Source organism: Strongylocentrotus purpuratus, unplaced genomic scaffold (genome assembly GCF_000002235.5).
Source record: "Strongylocentrotus purpuratus isolate Spur 01 unplaced genomic scaffold, Spur_5.0 spur5_scaffold_19, whole genome shotgun sequence".
NCBI lineage: Eukaryota > Metazoa > Echinodermata > Echinoidea > Camarodonta > Strongylocentrotidae > Strongylocentrotus > Strongylocentrotus purpuratus.
Genome location: NW_022145604.1, coordinates 30,969,857 through 30,986,175, shown reverse-complemented (window position 1 = coordinate 30,986,175; position 16,319 = coordinate 30,969,857). Strand labels below are relative to the sequence as shown.

At 38.0% G+C, this 16,319-nt stretch overlaps 1 protein-coding gene across 2 annotated transcripts in view; it reads left to right on the top strand.

The window, feature by feature from the left end:
• The first annotated feature begins 3,870 nt into the window (after positions 1-3,870).
• Positions 3,871-16,319, top strand: part of LOC100890403 (alpha-1D adrenergic receptor-like) — a 13,403-nt gene continuing 954 nt past the window's right edge. Inside the window, exons 1-2 of one of the 2 annotated variants that reach the window (XM_030990873.1) lie at positions 3,871-4,513; positions 15,254-16,319. The exon at positions 15,254-16,319 is cut by the window's right edge and continues 954 nt beyond it. In XM_030990873.1, the coding sequence (XP_030846733.1) occupies positions 15,257-16,319 (1,063 nt within the window). In that variant the 5' untranslated portion in view covers positions 3,871-4,513; positions 15,254-15,256. Of the gene's footprint in view, positions 4,514-9,954; positions 10,305-15,253 lie in introns of those variants that run through there. The other variant, XM_030990875.1, reaches the window with a different exon arrangement.

Below are 16,319 nucleotides of genomic sequence, written 5' to 3'. Positions count from 1 at the left end.
GAAGAAGGGGGAATTGGAAAGGGAAAGGGACATATATTGATAATACGATGGTTTAGCCCCTCCCACCTCAGTACAGTATATTGTATTTGTATCTGGTTACTTCGATATTCCGTATATTATGTGTCTCATAAAGCCACGCCCCTCATCGTGATAATAGCTGAACTTGTGCCATTGTGAGGGAGTGGGGAATGTGCATATATTTGAAGTGAGTCATATGACCGGGTAATCTGTAACGTGCTTAGAGACATCGTCGGTGTAATTAAACACTATACAAACCAATAATATTATTATGATTACACAATATGTCTGAGCTGAACATGTCTAGACGTAGTTTAGCTACATTTTTAATTATCTTAAGTTGTCGTGTGATTCATTTGTATTCCGGAATGTTTGTTTATATAAGACAAACATTTATTCATTTTGATCTCTATCAGCTGTACAACCTCTAAGAAGGGACACGTTTAACCAGCCGGAATGCTGATTAATGCTATAAATGTATCTTTTGGAAGCGTTCATCCTATTTTGATAAACTTTTGTAGGATGGCAGAACAGGAAGCCATGTACATGCATTTCCTTTGATCATTATATAGCCCCATTGTCATTATCAACCATTGATCACATACTATACATGACATAGGCCTTACTCTATAAAGTATACAGTCAAACCTATCTTAGTGGCCACCTCCGTGAAGACCACCTGCCTATTAGTGGTCATGCATATAAGCCCTCTCTCGAGGGGAATATCTGCGCGGATTTTTGTTTTACTGTGGTGGACGTAATAGACAGGTTTGACTGTTCTAGAATATTGTAGAAATAGAAATAAAATAATTTAGATTTACGTGTATCTGTAAATTTGACTTAATTATTAGTAAGCTGTGGGACATTTTTGACCTATTTGCATCGAACCAAGCGTTAGAGATAAAACAACCGTATTGTCTCTTTAATGAGGATTGCCAGACCTAACAACGATTAATGCATGCACAATGGCGCATCACCATAGGACGATCGGAAAGACTTTCAAGAAATAAACATACAGGAAATTGTAATACTATATTTCATTAGCTATCAAAAAAAAATCATGTTCAGTTTACGTAACTGTCATTGTCAGTATGTTTGCACATTTCAAAGGCAGTCTGTACTAGTTTTGGCTTGGAGGGATTAGACCACCCAGAGTGGTCACTAATAGGTGGTTATCTCACGAAGTCAGCTCTCAATTAAAGCTTATCTGCCGTAGTTTACATGAGGGATTAGACTGCCCTGCAAGGTCACTGGACAGGTGGTTATCTCATCAACTCAGCTCTCAGTTAACATAAGAAAAAGACGATCATGGGGGACCAATGGGCACCGATTAGGCATTGTTTGTTATATAGAGGGCGCAAGTAGCTACAAGTAGTGCAGTGGGCCTTTAACATAAGAAAAAAGGGGATCATGGGGTACTAATGGTCACCGATTAGGCATTGTTGTCTATATAGAGGGAGCAAGTAGCTACAAGTAGTACTTAAGACGTGACGCTCAAGGCTATTGCTTCGCGTCGATTTCTCGAAACTTCTTGCGATCACGTTGAGATTATTTATTGGATTAACCATGTCCTTATTTCAATGGTTTCATCATATCCTCTTTACTCAGCAATACATGATTGTTCTAGTCAATGTAATTCTTTATTGTGGTATAATGTATCATTCATTATAAGTATGTTATCAGCCACATGACTCGATGTAGTTCCTTTCTGTTTTGTGGTCAATATCCATCCATAGGGAGCATTGATCTTTGGGGGGGGGCATTATTTCTAGGCCTATAAACAGATTGCTAAATGAAATTATAAGCCTTTATTTATTAGAACCAATCGGATGTAAACTACACTAACACCGGCTAACTCCTTTGTATTATAATAACCATTGTGTTTTATTTTCATTGTGATGTCACATGGAAAACATAATATGCTTTACTATCATCTCTATCATATTATATTCAGGAAGAATCGCTGTTATGATAGTATCGTTACAAGATTTGTACAGCCTCAAACAATCGTAACGTTATATCTTGAGTCAGTATTAATGATTTGCCATAAACATATGCCCTCATTTCACAATGTGGAGCTTAAAAGTCAACCCACCCCTTCTCTCTCTCTTTCTCTCTCTCTCTCTCTCTCCCTTTCTCTGTATCTCTCTCTCTCTCCTTCTCTCCCTCTTTCTTCTTCTTCTTCTGCTTCTGTTTCTTCTTCTTCTCTCTCTCTCTCTCTCTCTCTCTCTCTCTCTATCTCTCTCTATCTCACTCTCTCTCTCTCTCCCTCTCTCTTCTCTTCTTCTTCTTCTTCTTCTTCATCTTCTTCTTCTTCTTCTTCTTCTTCTTCTTCTTCTCTCTCTCTCTCTCTCTCTCTCTCTCTCTCTCTCTCTCTCTATCTCTCTCTCTCTCTCTCTCTCTTTCTCTCTCTCTATCCACAGCAACATGTACTCCAATTCCGTAATGGACATGATATATTTATTATGAGCAATGTTGGATTCAAAATATTTCTGGATATGAGTCATATGTAATTACATTCAATACGAATTTTAATTTCATTTACTGGTAGTAATGCAAATCCATGATAATGCACATTTTTCAAAGCCGAAGAGGTACGAAGTCCACAGAGTTTTTTTTGGACATACAACATTGAACACACTATTACAGCATTGTGCTAAACATTCATTTTCCCACAGTTGTAATGGGCTTTTTTTGCATTGCCAGCATATTTGAAAGTTCACAAGCAGAAATAACTACATGTACAAGGCGACTAATGTAGGGGGCTTTGTCTTTTTCCTTTCCTACAATTGTATTCATGTTTTTTCCTTCAGTATAGCTTTGCCAATTAAAGAGGGCGTCAATTGTGGTTGTCTGAAGATTTTATGGACCCCCAACACCCCTAACCCCTCCCCCTTTGAACTATTAGTGATAACTCCGTTATTTTGATACCAAGCATGCCGTTCATGAATAAACAAACTCATTATCCTGATTACTGAAACGATCATTATCAACTTGAACCAAAATATTGTTTTTCTCATAATAATAGGCCTGCAGAAAATATGAAGGTTAATGGTGTTTTCTCCGGAATTTTGATTTGTTTTTGCCCTGTGCAGAGAGCATGATGAATATTAGTGAGAGAGGTATGCTAATGATTTAATTACCTACTGATCCATAAATCTAATGACCCATGCATAATCAAGGCAATGACGTTTGTGGGCTTCACAGATCGTGAGCACAATCTGTTATTATTCCTGGTTATTTTGTGAGCTTTTATTATTTTAGTTTGAAAAATACTACGATAATTAGACCTGGTAAACAAGAAACTGGGAGTTGTATGCTTTGAATCATAACCATAAAAAAAAAACAGAAATATATGCCCAAATGTTCAATGTTGAAGTGTATTCGCGATATCTATACAGGCCGGATCAATATGATAATGTACCAAATATATCGATTAGTAGGCTGTTTCCCAGCAAAATGTGTATCATCACGTATTAGTCAAAACATATTCTTTCGCATGATTGGTAATAAGAGCTTCCATTTCATTTTTTGAGAGGGCGGCGTTTCCAAAACTGGCCTATACCTTTAACCCCCCCCCCCCCCCCATTCATACCATCCCGTAAAAATGTGCAACTTTCCGGGGTTTTTCTTCTTCATTTTATTAAAACAATTACCTCAGCAGCCGAGGCAACTGATTACACAAGATGGTGTTAAATGAGTATAAAGAATCTACTACAGCCCCCCCCCCCCCCCCCACCTCCACACCGACTCCTAATTGAACGACTATTGGCCATTTGGTATAACGTGTTCGGTGTTGTCGGTCTAGTTGTTGAGGTATTATTCGTCTTCTCTAGACTCTGGTATATATGCAGACTCACTGTAGATTCTCCACTCAGCTTTATCGCACGGTGTTTGGGACCAACCTGCCTGCCCGCCATACGTATACCTGCCAGGTCACCAAAGGTGTGTGATTGTTATGATATTAGGATGACAATAGGTTCGCTTCAACCCACCAGTTGACAAACACAATCGTTCACTGCGAGGAGAGAGGGTCGTGATTCAGAAACGATCGATAAACATTGGACAAGTTGAAGTTCGTCTCCTCTTCGTCTGCTTCTGTTCAGTCGAAACTTCAATCAGCGCAGTTTCTTATTAACATACCTCCACGCACACACCTAGACGCACACCAGCTTGGTGAAATATATATCTTAGCCCATACGTGTAGTTCACCGGAGAGACAATTATTTCAATTTAAAGTCCACGAAAGGAACTCTTCTTCATGAGTTCTCAAGTCGTCTGAGTGCAATGGATTTAGTAGCTATACTGTTTGATGAATTGTCTGCGAAATGTTTACAGTGTTAGCTCATAATGCGAAACGCCCATTAACCGTGAACTATAACTGCAAACGTTATTTTGCATCATATATACATCGTGGTGGTTATCGTTTGAAAGTATTATAAAGCAGTTGATACTTCTAGACTGTAGAGAGGAACACTTCTCAACATCGTAACAGGTAAATACAGCGATCTTTACTTTACAATCATGAAGACATGAACATTGAAAGGGCCCGATTTACGTTGTTACAAAATGGTATTGACATTCATGCGTTGTTTATACCATTATTTCAGTTTATCATTAGTTTATCATTACATATATTATCCTGTTGAATGTGACCTTCGCTGGTTCATCTATTAGTTCTAAACCTTAGAATATTCCTTATTATTTATTTCATAATTCTCATTTGGTTTATGTCACACGAACACAACTTACTCTGAGAGTGAGCAACAAAGAATATGTTTATATTTTTATATAGTTTATCATCAGTTCATCATTACATATATTATCCTGTTGAATGTGACCTTCGCTGGTTCGTCTATTAGTTATAAACCTTAGAATATTCCTTATTATTTATTTCATAATTCTCATTTGGTTTATGTCACACGAACACAACTTACTCTGAGAGTGAGCAACAAAGAATATTGAGGTTAAATTTTGACCAAATTTCAGACGATTTACTTAGTAAGTTACTTGTAATCTTTGTTTGTATCAGTCTCCCGACTGTTTTAACAATGAATTTTGATTCAATAAACCGAAATGTAAGAATAAGCTACGTTTAATAAAGCTCAGGTTTGGCCTCATTCTCCTTTATTTATTCATTTTGTTAAAAAAACTGTCAATTAAGTAAGGCCTATTCTCCAACGTATACATAACTATGCCGTTGGATTGGCTGAGTTAGATATGAAGATGTCAAATCCATAACTTTGGGGTTATGTTTTCTGATCAGTGCACAGTGTTTAACATATAGTTTGACAATCTTTCACAACGACATGGGTCAAATAAAAAGTTGATAAACTTAAGCATAATGAATGAAAATAAATAATTGGTGACATGAATCATGGCTTTCCACCATTTGCGGAAAGAGTTGCGTTTAGTGGTAATTCATCACACCCTACTGATAAAGGTTGTTATAATTCATCCTAAGAATTTTAAAAGGATATGTAACCATTTTCCTAAGCTCTAATAATAATATGACTTATTCGTGGTTAAAGTAACCTACGTACATGTATTTGAAACACAAACTTCTAAATTTAGGTGATGGCTGTGCTTGGTTACCATTCTCGGTATTTCAAAAGGATAATGTAACCAAGTTCCTCAGCCTTGATTTGACTTATCATTGGTCAATTTAGCCTACGACTTCGAAAACACATACCGTCTAAATTGATACAACTGCCACACTCATGAGACCGTCACCAGACCGAACATGTAATATATTACCCCGAATGGCCAGGAATGTTCGGCTTGGAGTCGGTTTGAATTCGGTTGGCGGTGCGACGAAGCTAGGTATAAGCATGGAGATATAAGAAGAGATCTCCATGGTATAAGCATGGACCTACTACGTGGTATAAGTTGATAAGTTTGGAAATATGTCACCCCATGCTGTTTTGAGTGAGTCTGCAATATGAGTGGGTCTGTATTTAAAATTGAGGTGAATTTATTAAAAAACATGACCCAATTTCGAGGTTCATAATATGAAACTCGCGTTATGCTTGATGTCAAAGGGATCAATAGTTTAATAGAAGTCGTTTTTGGTTGCACTGTTCCATTAATGGTGATAGCATTGGCCATGTGACAGTCTACTCTAATGTCTTTTATGTTACAGGACTGTAATCACAAATTGTAAATGTTACAATCTGCATTACATTGTTTTGTAATTCAATTTGGCAAAAGACTCATGCAAATTCGTCACTTCTGTTTGGGATACACCTCTCTCTCTCTCTCTCTCTCTATCACCATGTGCTTCTCCCTTTACTTTCTAATTTTTCTGTCAACCATTGGATAGCACTTTAAAAGTGATAAGTCTTTGCATTTAGAATGAAAGTCCCTTTGACGACCTCTTTCAGATTTACACCATGTATATCCTTTCATATGAACAGGATTCATGAAAGTGCTAAGAAGCCAACTAAGAGCTCTCAGATCAAATCCATTAGCCTTTCATGTACCCTTCATAAACCATGTTTCAGACATTCAGTGTCCTTATAGTGCGGTATGGTATGTAATCCCGTAGGATTTTTTTTGCCAAAGTTGATTTGTATGCTGTTTTGGCTTCAAAAGGGTCCCAATTGGCCAAAAATGATGGGGTTCAAATTTTCAGACCCCTCCTTCATTTCCTGGGGGGGGGGGTCCATATTGGGCGGAAAAAATGGCTTATACAACGCGCAATAGGGAAATTTGGTGTCTTCGGGAAAATTTGAACCCCATCAATTTCTGATAGCTTGGACCCCAATGAATCAACAAAAACAAAAAATCAACTTTGGCACAAAAATCTTACGGGAGCTGTTTCAGTGACATACCGTAACAAACTAATACTGCGAACCGGAGATGAGAACTTACATGCCCATTCAAATGATAATGTGTGGTCAAGGATGACTGCAATTGGACAATTATCATGAATGTCACGCCTAGTGTGACATAAAGTCGGCAAGTAGGCACTTATGGAAACGTAGAAAACCAACTCGATGTTGATGGAGTTGTTTTAGGAAGGGGGTTCTAAGGGCACTTAGCCCTTAAACTCTAGAAATTTCTACTGTTACAAAATGTTCTAACCATGCAAAGCAATAGAACTTATGCCTCAGTCACAAGTTTACGTATTTGGCTTGCGTATTGCTGCGTATTTATGGCAAGCCGTTTGAACATTTATTTCTATTTCTTGATATTGAGAGTTACCATTGCTTTACAACAGAAAACCATTACTAGATATCAACAATTCAATTATTGATATCAAGAAATAGGAATAAATGTTAAAACGGCTTGCCATAAATACGCAGCAATGCGCAAAGGTGTGACTGAGTCTAGCAAATGGCTTTCGGGGCATACTCCAATAAGAACAATACCTATATAAAAACATAACGAGGCGTTTTATTTCAGCGCGGTCAAAGCTGTCAAAGCATCAGGGCTTTTGAAGCATTTGTCTCTGCAATAATTACAGAGGTCAATCTGCGATTAAACCAGTCGTTTAAATTTATTTTGTTGTTGTCAACAAATTAGTTTTGTTATGGTTAAGTTCATAAGTTCAGCTATATATCATGGAGTTGATATTATAGAGATCTCCCTTGAGTCTGTTGTCTATGAACTATAAAAGTTCTCTCCCGCTCCATCCCGCCCGTCCCCCTGTCCCCCCCCCCCCCCTCTCTCTCTCTCTCCCTCTCTCTCTCTCTCTCTCTTTTTTCTTTCACTCTTCCCTCATACTATCTTCCTCCCTCTCTATTTTATATCTATATTTTTTGTTTCCATTACAAACGTTCACTTTCATCTCCGTCACATTTTTGAGTGGCATGCGTGGTTCCGAGTCGCTTATGACTCGGGACCGATATTGAGGGTGGCTGTCACGATAACAATCATGCAATAATCGCAAACATGTCAGATTACATGACCATGCAAATAGGACTATAAGCTAGACAGAGTTGTCTATCTTTTAATGTCAAAAAGATAAACCAGGCGTCAGTATGGTCCCTTGATAATCAGATGTAAAACCTGTTTCATTTAAAGGCTAGCTCACCCAATCTCACCGGACGGAAAGTGCTTTGGGTACCCTGAACGGAAACACTTTGACAAACTACTTCCGGTGCTAAGAGGTCATGGTAGCATATGTAACTATACGATTGGACCCATCATAGATGATAGTGACAACAAATACACCTCACACCAATTACATTATTAAACAAAGACTGTCGCACCGATTATATAATTAAACATAATCCTTGCCTACCGCCGCGGCAAACTAAAAATAACAGGTGCGGTTAATGTACTAATTGATACATGTGTTTGTATGACTTTGTGTTTCTGAAGACATGTGATTATATTAGGCATCTGTTTGTGATCTCAGAAAATTATAGGAAGACTACCCCGGGCCACCGGACAACTGCATCGCGACACGACTCAACTGTCTCCATCCGTTTACTTTCTCTCAGATCTTTTGATAAATTTCAGTTTTAGTGAAAAAAGTATCCGAACACATTAATTGTCCTCCTCAATCCTTTTTCTTAGAGTTCCTTAAAAGTAGCTAATATAAATTGCAAGAAAACTGTAGTAATTTGGGAATCGTTTTATAATTCTTCATATGATTTATAAGGGTATTGTTGTTCGAATGGAGCTGTGCGGGATTCACTTGGTGACTGTGTCTTTTTTTTTCTTCTTCGTTTAAGGATTATCGGTATGAGAATGAGGCTCAATGCTCTCTCTCCATTCTCCTCTTTCTTGGCTCCTTGTAAAATATCTTGTTATTATCGTGATTATACAAAACATCGGATATGACGTCATGCAGGAAGCTACTTGCTACCTGGAATGATGAAAAGACCATTTGAAAAAGAAAACAAAACCTGAGCTTACAAACTAATAGGCCTACGCAATCAAATCCCGGATTCTCCCAACGAATAATACCATGAACCTAAGGTTCATGATAATACGCAGTTGTCTGCAGCCACAACACTATTGTAGCTAATAACGGGTCAATTAATCTCGTAACCGAACAATAATCATCCGAAATGGTATTAAACCTCTAACAGGATCCTCTTCCAAAGGTTACAAAAGGCCGCTGGTATGCCTCCGGTTTAGAGGTGCCTCGTATTGAACTCTAAAGTTAAAAAGTAATTGTTAACACCTCACTATGAAAAACCAGGATGCCAGAGTATCTAGGCCAAGCTTAATTAACAGCAACTTGAAAAATACATCAAAAAAAACTTGGAAATGCCCATAGGCGTATGTAAGGGCAATTTCTTAAAGGTACTATGCATGTATGTCCCATTTTCAGGTCCGAAAAATTAAAAGGTTAAATTCCAACGGCATTTGAAAGACAATATTTAGAACTTCCCTCATAACGAAAGGGTTTGAAAATGGCTTTTTTTTGGGGGGGGGGAATAACGACAATTAGTTGTCGAATCATTTTTGGGCGGTGTTTGGTTAACATACATAACATGGTATAGTCGGGTAAAATTGCTCGTACTTCTGAATATATTACCCCATGCCCGGGCCCCATGCTCATCTATATTAGGCATAGTTATTTCTTAAAGATGAAGTTGAGTTCTGGTCATGCGATTGCATTGTGAAAGCATCGGTGTGGAATCGATCAGAAAAAGTTGATCATCTAGCATATAAGAATTTGTGTGTATTGCAAGGTTCTAGAATCATCAAAATGATAAGAAATTTGGCCAAGTCTTGGTAAGATTCAAACACTGTACACAGAAAGATGTATATGGGACTACACAAACACGTGGCGAAAAATCCTACCCCCGAGTTTTACGATGTTACATGACATATTTAGAATATGAAGGCATTTGAAGAGCCATGCTTTTCAGGGAGCATGTCTTATCTGATGTTCTTCCACACTTGCATAAAAAGAATGATAACGCTCACAAATTATTTTTCACCTCTTCCAAGAACTCAACCTTCTCTTTAAAAATCTGTCGGAATGAAAAAAAAATCATTTTCACATTGTCACGGTCACGTCACGATCAAAGTTCAGATGAAAATATTGAAAATCTTCCAAATATAGAAAATAGACACCACTCCGACAGAGTCACCGGAAAAAATAGTGAAATAGAATTACCGCTAAAAGGTATACGCGTCCTGAATATAGACGCGGGGTAGGTTCAGACAGGTCGTATGTGCCATTGGTAGAAGTTGGATCGATGGAAGTTTGATTTTTTGTTGAACTTTCAAGATCATCTTTACGAATTTCAGGATCATCATTATAAGGTTTGGTTAACATCGTGATTTGAATTTACGAGATTCGAAGGATAATAAAGTCGGTAAGATCACTTTTTTTTAAATTTAATTAGTTACTGAGATTCAGATAATTCATGGGTATCGGCATTGACAGGTCGAGGTATACCAGCATAAACAGCATTACCGTAGGAACAGAGAAGGTTTTAAGGAGGGTGTATGGGTGGCACATTTTTGGCAAATTTGCGAAAGGAGCGTTTTCGTAGATATGGACTATATTCATGCATTTGCAACTTATCTTGTTCAGGTGAACATTATTATCTTTTTAACATTGTCAGCGCTGAGATCTCCACACCTCGTAAATAGGAAAAAAACCAAGCAAACGGATGAATTTCATGTCATAGATACTATGTGTGCCTTCACAGATGCTACTACTCTCAATGTCAGTTGTTCGATTGATAATTTATGTGGCTTCGTAAATTCATCACCTTTAATATTGTCCGCCATAATTCTGTAATATCCGCTTAGCACACCGCATCATGAACCAAACTTATTTATAGTTTGATAATTTGTTGTAAGACAACTTACGGTATTTGCATTTGGGCAAATGCAGCAGCTATACCATTTGCAAACTCGTTGAACTATGTTATCCGACACCCTCACTCTTTCACTTATTGAGGGAAAGGTATTTGGGTCGATTATTCTTTTTTAATTTTTTTAAAAATAGAGTATAATCAAAGTGAAACCACAAACACTCGTGCAAAAAGTCATTAAATAATTTTGCTATGAATCCTATTTCCTTTCACAAGTACATGCTTATGCAATTTTCCCGGTTTGATATGAAAGTCCCTCCACAAAAGTTCCTGTTAATTAGTTTCATAACCGAAAAACAATATTCTACTTCTTTCGCTTCTTTTTTTACTAGGAACTCAACTAATTTAGGTATAATGGGTCACAGAATAGAAAGTAGTGGTAATGATCATGTTCGAAGATACTCTCTTAGTGCAGGGGAGTAGAAATCCACTTTTGGTGGAGTCATACTTAAAGGGAAAGTCCACCCCAAAATAAGTTTGTTTCGATAGAGGCAGAATAATAAGAAAATCAGGTGAGTGAAAGTTTGAGCAAATTCTGAATGAAAATAAGACAGTTATGAATTATTGAAGTTGTGATCAATACAAATTGGCAACTCTGTGACTTATTATACGAGCTCTCCTTCATTTGCTTTGTGCATAATATTCCATAAAATCATGTTTTCTTCGTTATTGATGACGGAATATATATTTGTTCCTTGCAGGGGGAGTATAGAAACATATTTGCAATTATTATATTTAGGATGCATGTATGGTTGAAATTTTTCTTGAGGGAAAATGAAAATTTTAGATTTTTTTAGTACTGAGCAAATGGAAGTTGAGCTCGCATGATACGTCATAGAGTTGCCGATTTGTGTTTGATTGATCACAACTTCAAAAATCCTAACTTCCTTATTTTTAATCGGAATTTGCTCAAACTTTCACTGACTTGTTTCTCTCATTTTTCTCCTCCTATTAAAACTAACTTAATTTCAGGGTGGACTTCCCCTTTAATAATAATAGTGGGTTCTTGTATAGCGCTCATGTCTGTGAGACTTTACACTCCTTGCGCTCCACAATTATTACCCCGGTTTTATATATGGCTGCCATTATGGCGCTCTGTGGCATGTTAAGGAAATAATTCTTGCGGTGGGACTCGAACCGCGGACCTTGTGATCCACAGTCCGGTGACGTATCCATTCGACCACGACACTTTTGGGGTCACTTTGTTTGGAATAGAAATCCGCGCTCGAAAGTAGTGATTGAAGCTTTAAAACCACTATTTTTAACTGGATTCCACTATAATGTGAACATTATTCATCATAAATGTATGTGATACTGTTGCCTACTGCGACCCTCATGCTTACACAGTACTTGCATCTTTAGCATGATAACATTGTCTTTAATGCCTTGAATTATGTCCTTTTGTCTACGCTAATGTATACACATTTTCATTTTCACTGATTAAAAATGCAACCATTTGGCTGCGAACATGATCACCTAACGATAAACTGTTTCGAATAAATAGATAAAATGCTATTCCTTTAAAACGTGGATATCTAATCCACCGTGACTCCTCGATCTTCATGTATGAGACTGCATCTGAATGAAATCTAGACATGTACAATCTACTGTGTTTAATAATACTGAAGAAAAATTAAAAAAAAATCTTTTTTTTTTAAATACACAAAGCAAAACCAAAACAAGATCGGATGTACATCATCGTACACAGTAAAAACGCTGCTTAAAAAAGTGATGTTCACTTACAATTGTACACTATCTTAAACAACAGTTGAACAAATTGTAAACAATGTTGCTCGTAACGAAAGTAAGTTTGTTAAACATTCGCTGTTTAAAATTTAATGACTGCTATATTTACTACACGAGAGCTTTTAGACAGTGTTGTTTACATATGACGTCATGTGTCACGTGCCAGTAAAGTGCGCGTTGGCTAAAAGCTTTGTTTCACATCATGGACTACTAAGCTGTAGAGGTGTCGTGGATGAGTGGAAACGTCGCCGGACTGTCGATCACAAGGTCTACGGTTCGAGTCCCGCCGCGGCACTAATGTCCTTTGGCAGCCTAGCATAGCCGGGTTAAGTTGGAGCGCCTTGAGGACCTTGCAAGGTCGGTACGTGCGCTATATAAGAATCCAATAGTATTATTATTATTTAACAACGGCTCCTTTTTAAACAACCCAGTTGGTGTAAACAACCCCCACTGAACAACAGCTCCGTTTTAAACATCACCGGTTGTTTAAATTGTGATTTTAAACAAGTTGTTCAAAATGTTGATCAACTAAGTGTTTAAACTTTAAACAACTCGAGTTGCTTAACATTTTAAACAACTCTTAGATCAGGTCACCCGTTAATCTAAAGTTGTTTAAACTTTTAAACAACATGTATGTTCACTAAAATTTTAACTGTGTAGCCAAGTACGTGTAAGTTCGATAAGATAGGGTCGGCGAAACCATAAACAATGCAATGCAATTCCTCGCAAGTTTGTATTATCTTTAAGAAATGAAACAAGTGATTTATTTAATCTGAAGTTTGAGATTACTCAAAGTCTGAATCTTATTTAATCAATAACACGGATACTGATATAATGAAATAAGATGAAACACGCAAACAGTGAGTAACAAACAATGACCAAAGTACACCTTGCCTTATCAAGTTATCACTTCCTATGTAAATTTGCTAACATAACAATCACACACTACACTTATACAATGTATGTACTAAACTCACAAAACGTACTGACTGGGTCAGAGTTTATTGAAAACGAATTTATTAACATCTGGAAAATGAATAAATGGACAAGATATCATAGATGCTAGTAAAAAACCAAGCTCACTTCGGTTTGTCGAAAGTCCAACAAAATATGACCGATGTAAAATCCGTGAGTCTCATTTAAAGTTTGTTGTTCAAATTCTTGAGCTATTTTCCGTGTATTTTTTTTTTTTTAATTTAAGATTTTGTAACAACCCTCATTATATTTGAAAGAAAAGGCGTTGAAATAATGCTTTAAATGACCCCGTCAATATTGATCTGTTTATGTGTATCATTGTCGGTAAATCATGCAATTGTGCACTGTACTACGCTAATAGTCTCTTTACAACATTTTTCATCCAAATATGCTACTACTGAATTAATGAATAAACATTCCTTCAGCTATTGACATTTCCATACCCTTCTTATGTACACGAGATGTCATTTCGATTGCGTCATCTCTTACGCTATTAAAACATGTTAAAGAAGGCAAACAGTGCATGCGCAAGCACTCCAACTACCCTGCTTATCAAGTTAGTTTTGCATTCATTTTGTGTACTTGTTCAAACTTTTAAAGCGATTTTAACCACTCTCCCTCAATATCTCCTTACTTATTTCAGCAGGAGAGAACATTATAATTCACTCCGATCTAAATCAAGTGCTTCCCTTCTCATTCCCAAAATCCCCAAAACAGGCTGGCTTCAAATGCTTTCGATCTGTTGCCCGACACATATGGAATAATCTCCCTGTATTTCTAAGAAATAGTACTTCACATTTCTATTAATTCTTCAAAAACATCTGACAACTTACCTCGAATATTCTTCTCAATTTGTTGATTGACTGAGGGATAGCGACTTGTATCCTCTGAAAAAGGCACTATAAACATCCTATTGTTAACATCATCATTATTATTGTTATTATTATTATTATCATTAATATTGTGGTTGTTAATATTATTATTATCATCATCATCATTAACACGAGGCGTTATAACCGAGTCTATCTCACATGTCGCGTCAGAGAACGCATTATTCATTGGCGCAGTCTTACGTCAGCAATAACGCCTCGTGTGCAGCAGTCTCCAATAAACCCTTCCTGCCCACTCACTCACTCCTCCATTCATGACTGATATCTTCTGTCGCGTCATGATAATCAGGTCAACTCAGTGACGTCACAATATATGTTTTAATCATAACCATGAGCTTGCTTTTCCCTTTTCCTGTATGGTTGCCAGTCTAGTCACTTTCTAAATAGGTTTGTTATGTTTACTCTGAGTAATGAAATGACGGTGCGTATAGACTTATATTCTAAGTAGGCATATTGGTATACTCTGTGTATATTTATGAATGAAATTTTCGTCAGGTGATCTTGAGTAAGGTATAAATGAGCAAAGTTTGTTTTGGGTCCTCATTGCGATGACAGGTGTGTGCGTATAAAGGACTTCGAAAGAGATCAAAGGTACGTTTGTGTGTTTGCGTTTGAGTAACAGATTCTGCTCCTCTCCTCTCCCCTTGGTGTGTTGAAAGTTGAGCTTGTTAAGCCATGTGTCACTGTCTCTATTCAATCTATGGTTCGTCCGAGACAATTAAATTATTTTGCTGTCAGGCGATATACTGTTAACCCGAATCTTTAATAATTGTATAGTATTGTATCAATGTGAATAGTAACAAGACACTCTCTCTTTTCATTAATTGGCAGAAAATGGAGACTGGTACGATGGCTGACGTCTTGATGAACCAGACTTCGTCTTGGACCTCGACTTCCGCGACGACGACGGCTGGCAGTGACGGTCGAAATTTTGTTTTCAACGATCCGGTCCAGCGAATCATCCTCGCCGTCATCTTCATCATCGCTTTCGTCGTGGGCTTCACCGGCAATGGACTGACAATGCTGGCTGTTGCACTGAGTAGGAAATTGAGAACGATTACCAATGTGTTCGTGGTCAATCTGGCGATGGCTGACCTCCTGACCTGCTGCGTACTGCCATGGAACACGGTTGCGTTGTTGAGCTTCAGTGGGTGGCCGTTACCTGACTGGGTATGTGCAGGTGCTGCTCTGGTTCTATACACCTGCGGTGGCTGCAGTCTCTACAGCCTAGCAACCATCGCCATTAATAGATACATCATCATTACTAGGCCGCTTAAAACGTATCGCGCCATCTATACGAAAAGAAACAACGCTATTATTTTAACCATCTGCTGGTTAGTTCCTTTCTCTGTGTCGTTGATCCCGCCACTGTGTGGACTCGGCGAGCTCGGATACGCTGTCAAATATAAGACATGCTCGCACAAGACGGCCCATCCGTTGTCCGACTACTACAGCATGCTCCAAGCCGCTGTTCTGTATCCAGTACCTCTCGTGATCGTCGTCGTCTGCTACATCAAGATCTTCCTCCATACTCGACGTCACATGAGAACGATGACGATGTCCGATTCTTCCGACACGTCGGTCACCAATACGAAGCGATCGTCACCGAACGGCACACCGCATCATGAACCAAACAAATCAGTCAAGAAGCGGCTCAACAGGCGCCAAGTAGAAATTACAAAAAATATGTTGTTTGTCGTCTGCGCGTTTGGTCTTTGCGCGTCGCCTTATTGCGTCTCGCTCATGATACCACCAAGTGATCCTGCTATCCCGTGGACAGCCGCCATCTTGCTTTTTAATAGCTGCGTGAATCCAATTATCTATGCTACCAAGCATCCTTATTTCAAGCAAGTCTTTGGTTCTATGTTGAAATGCCGATGTACAGAGATCCCAGAGC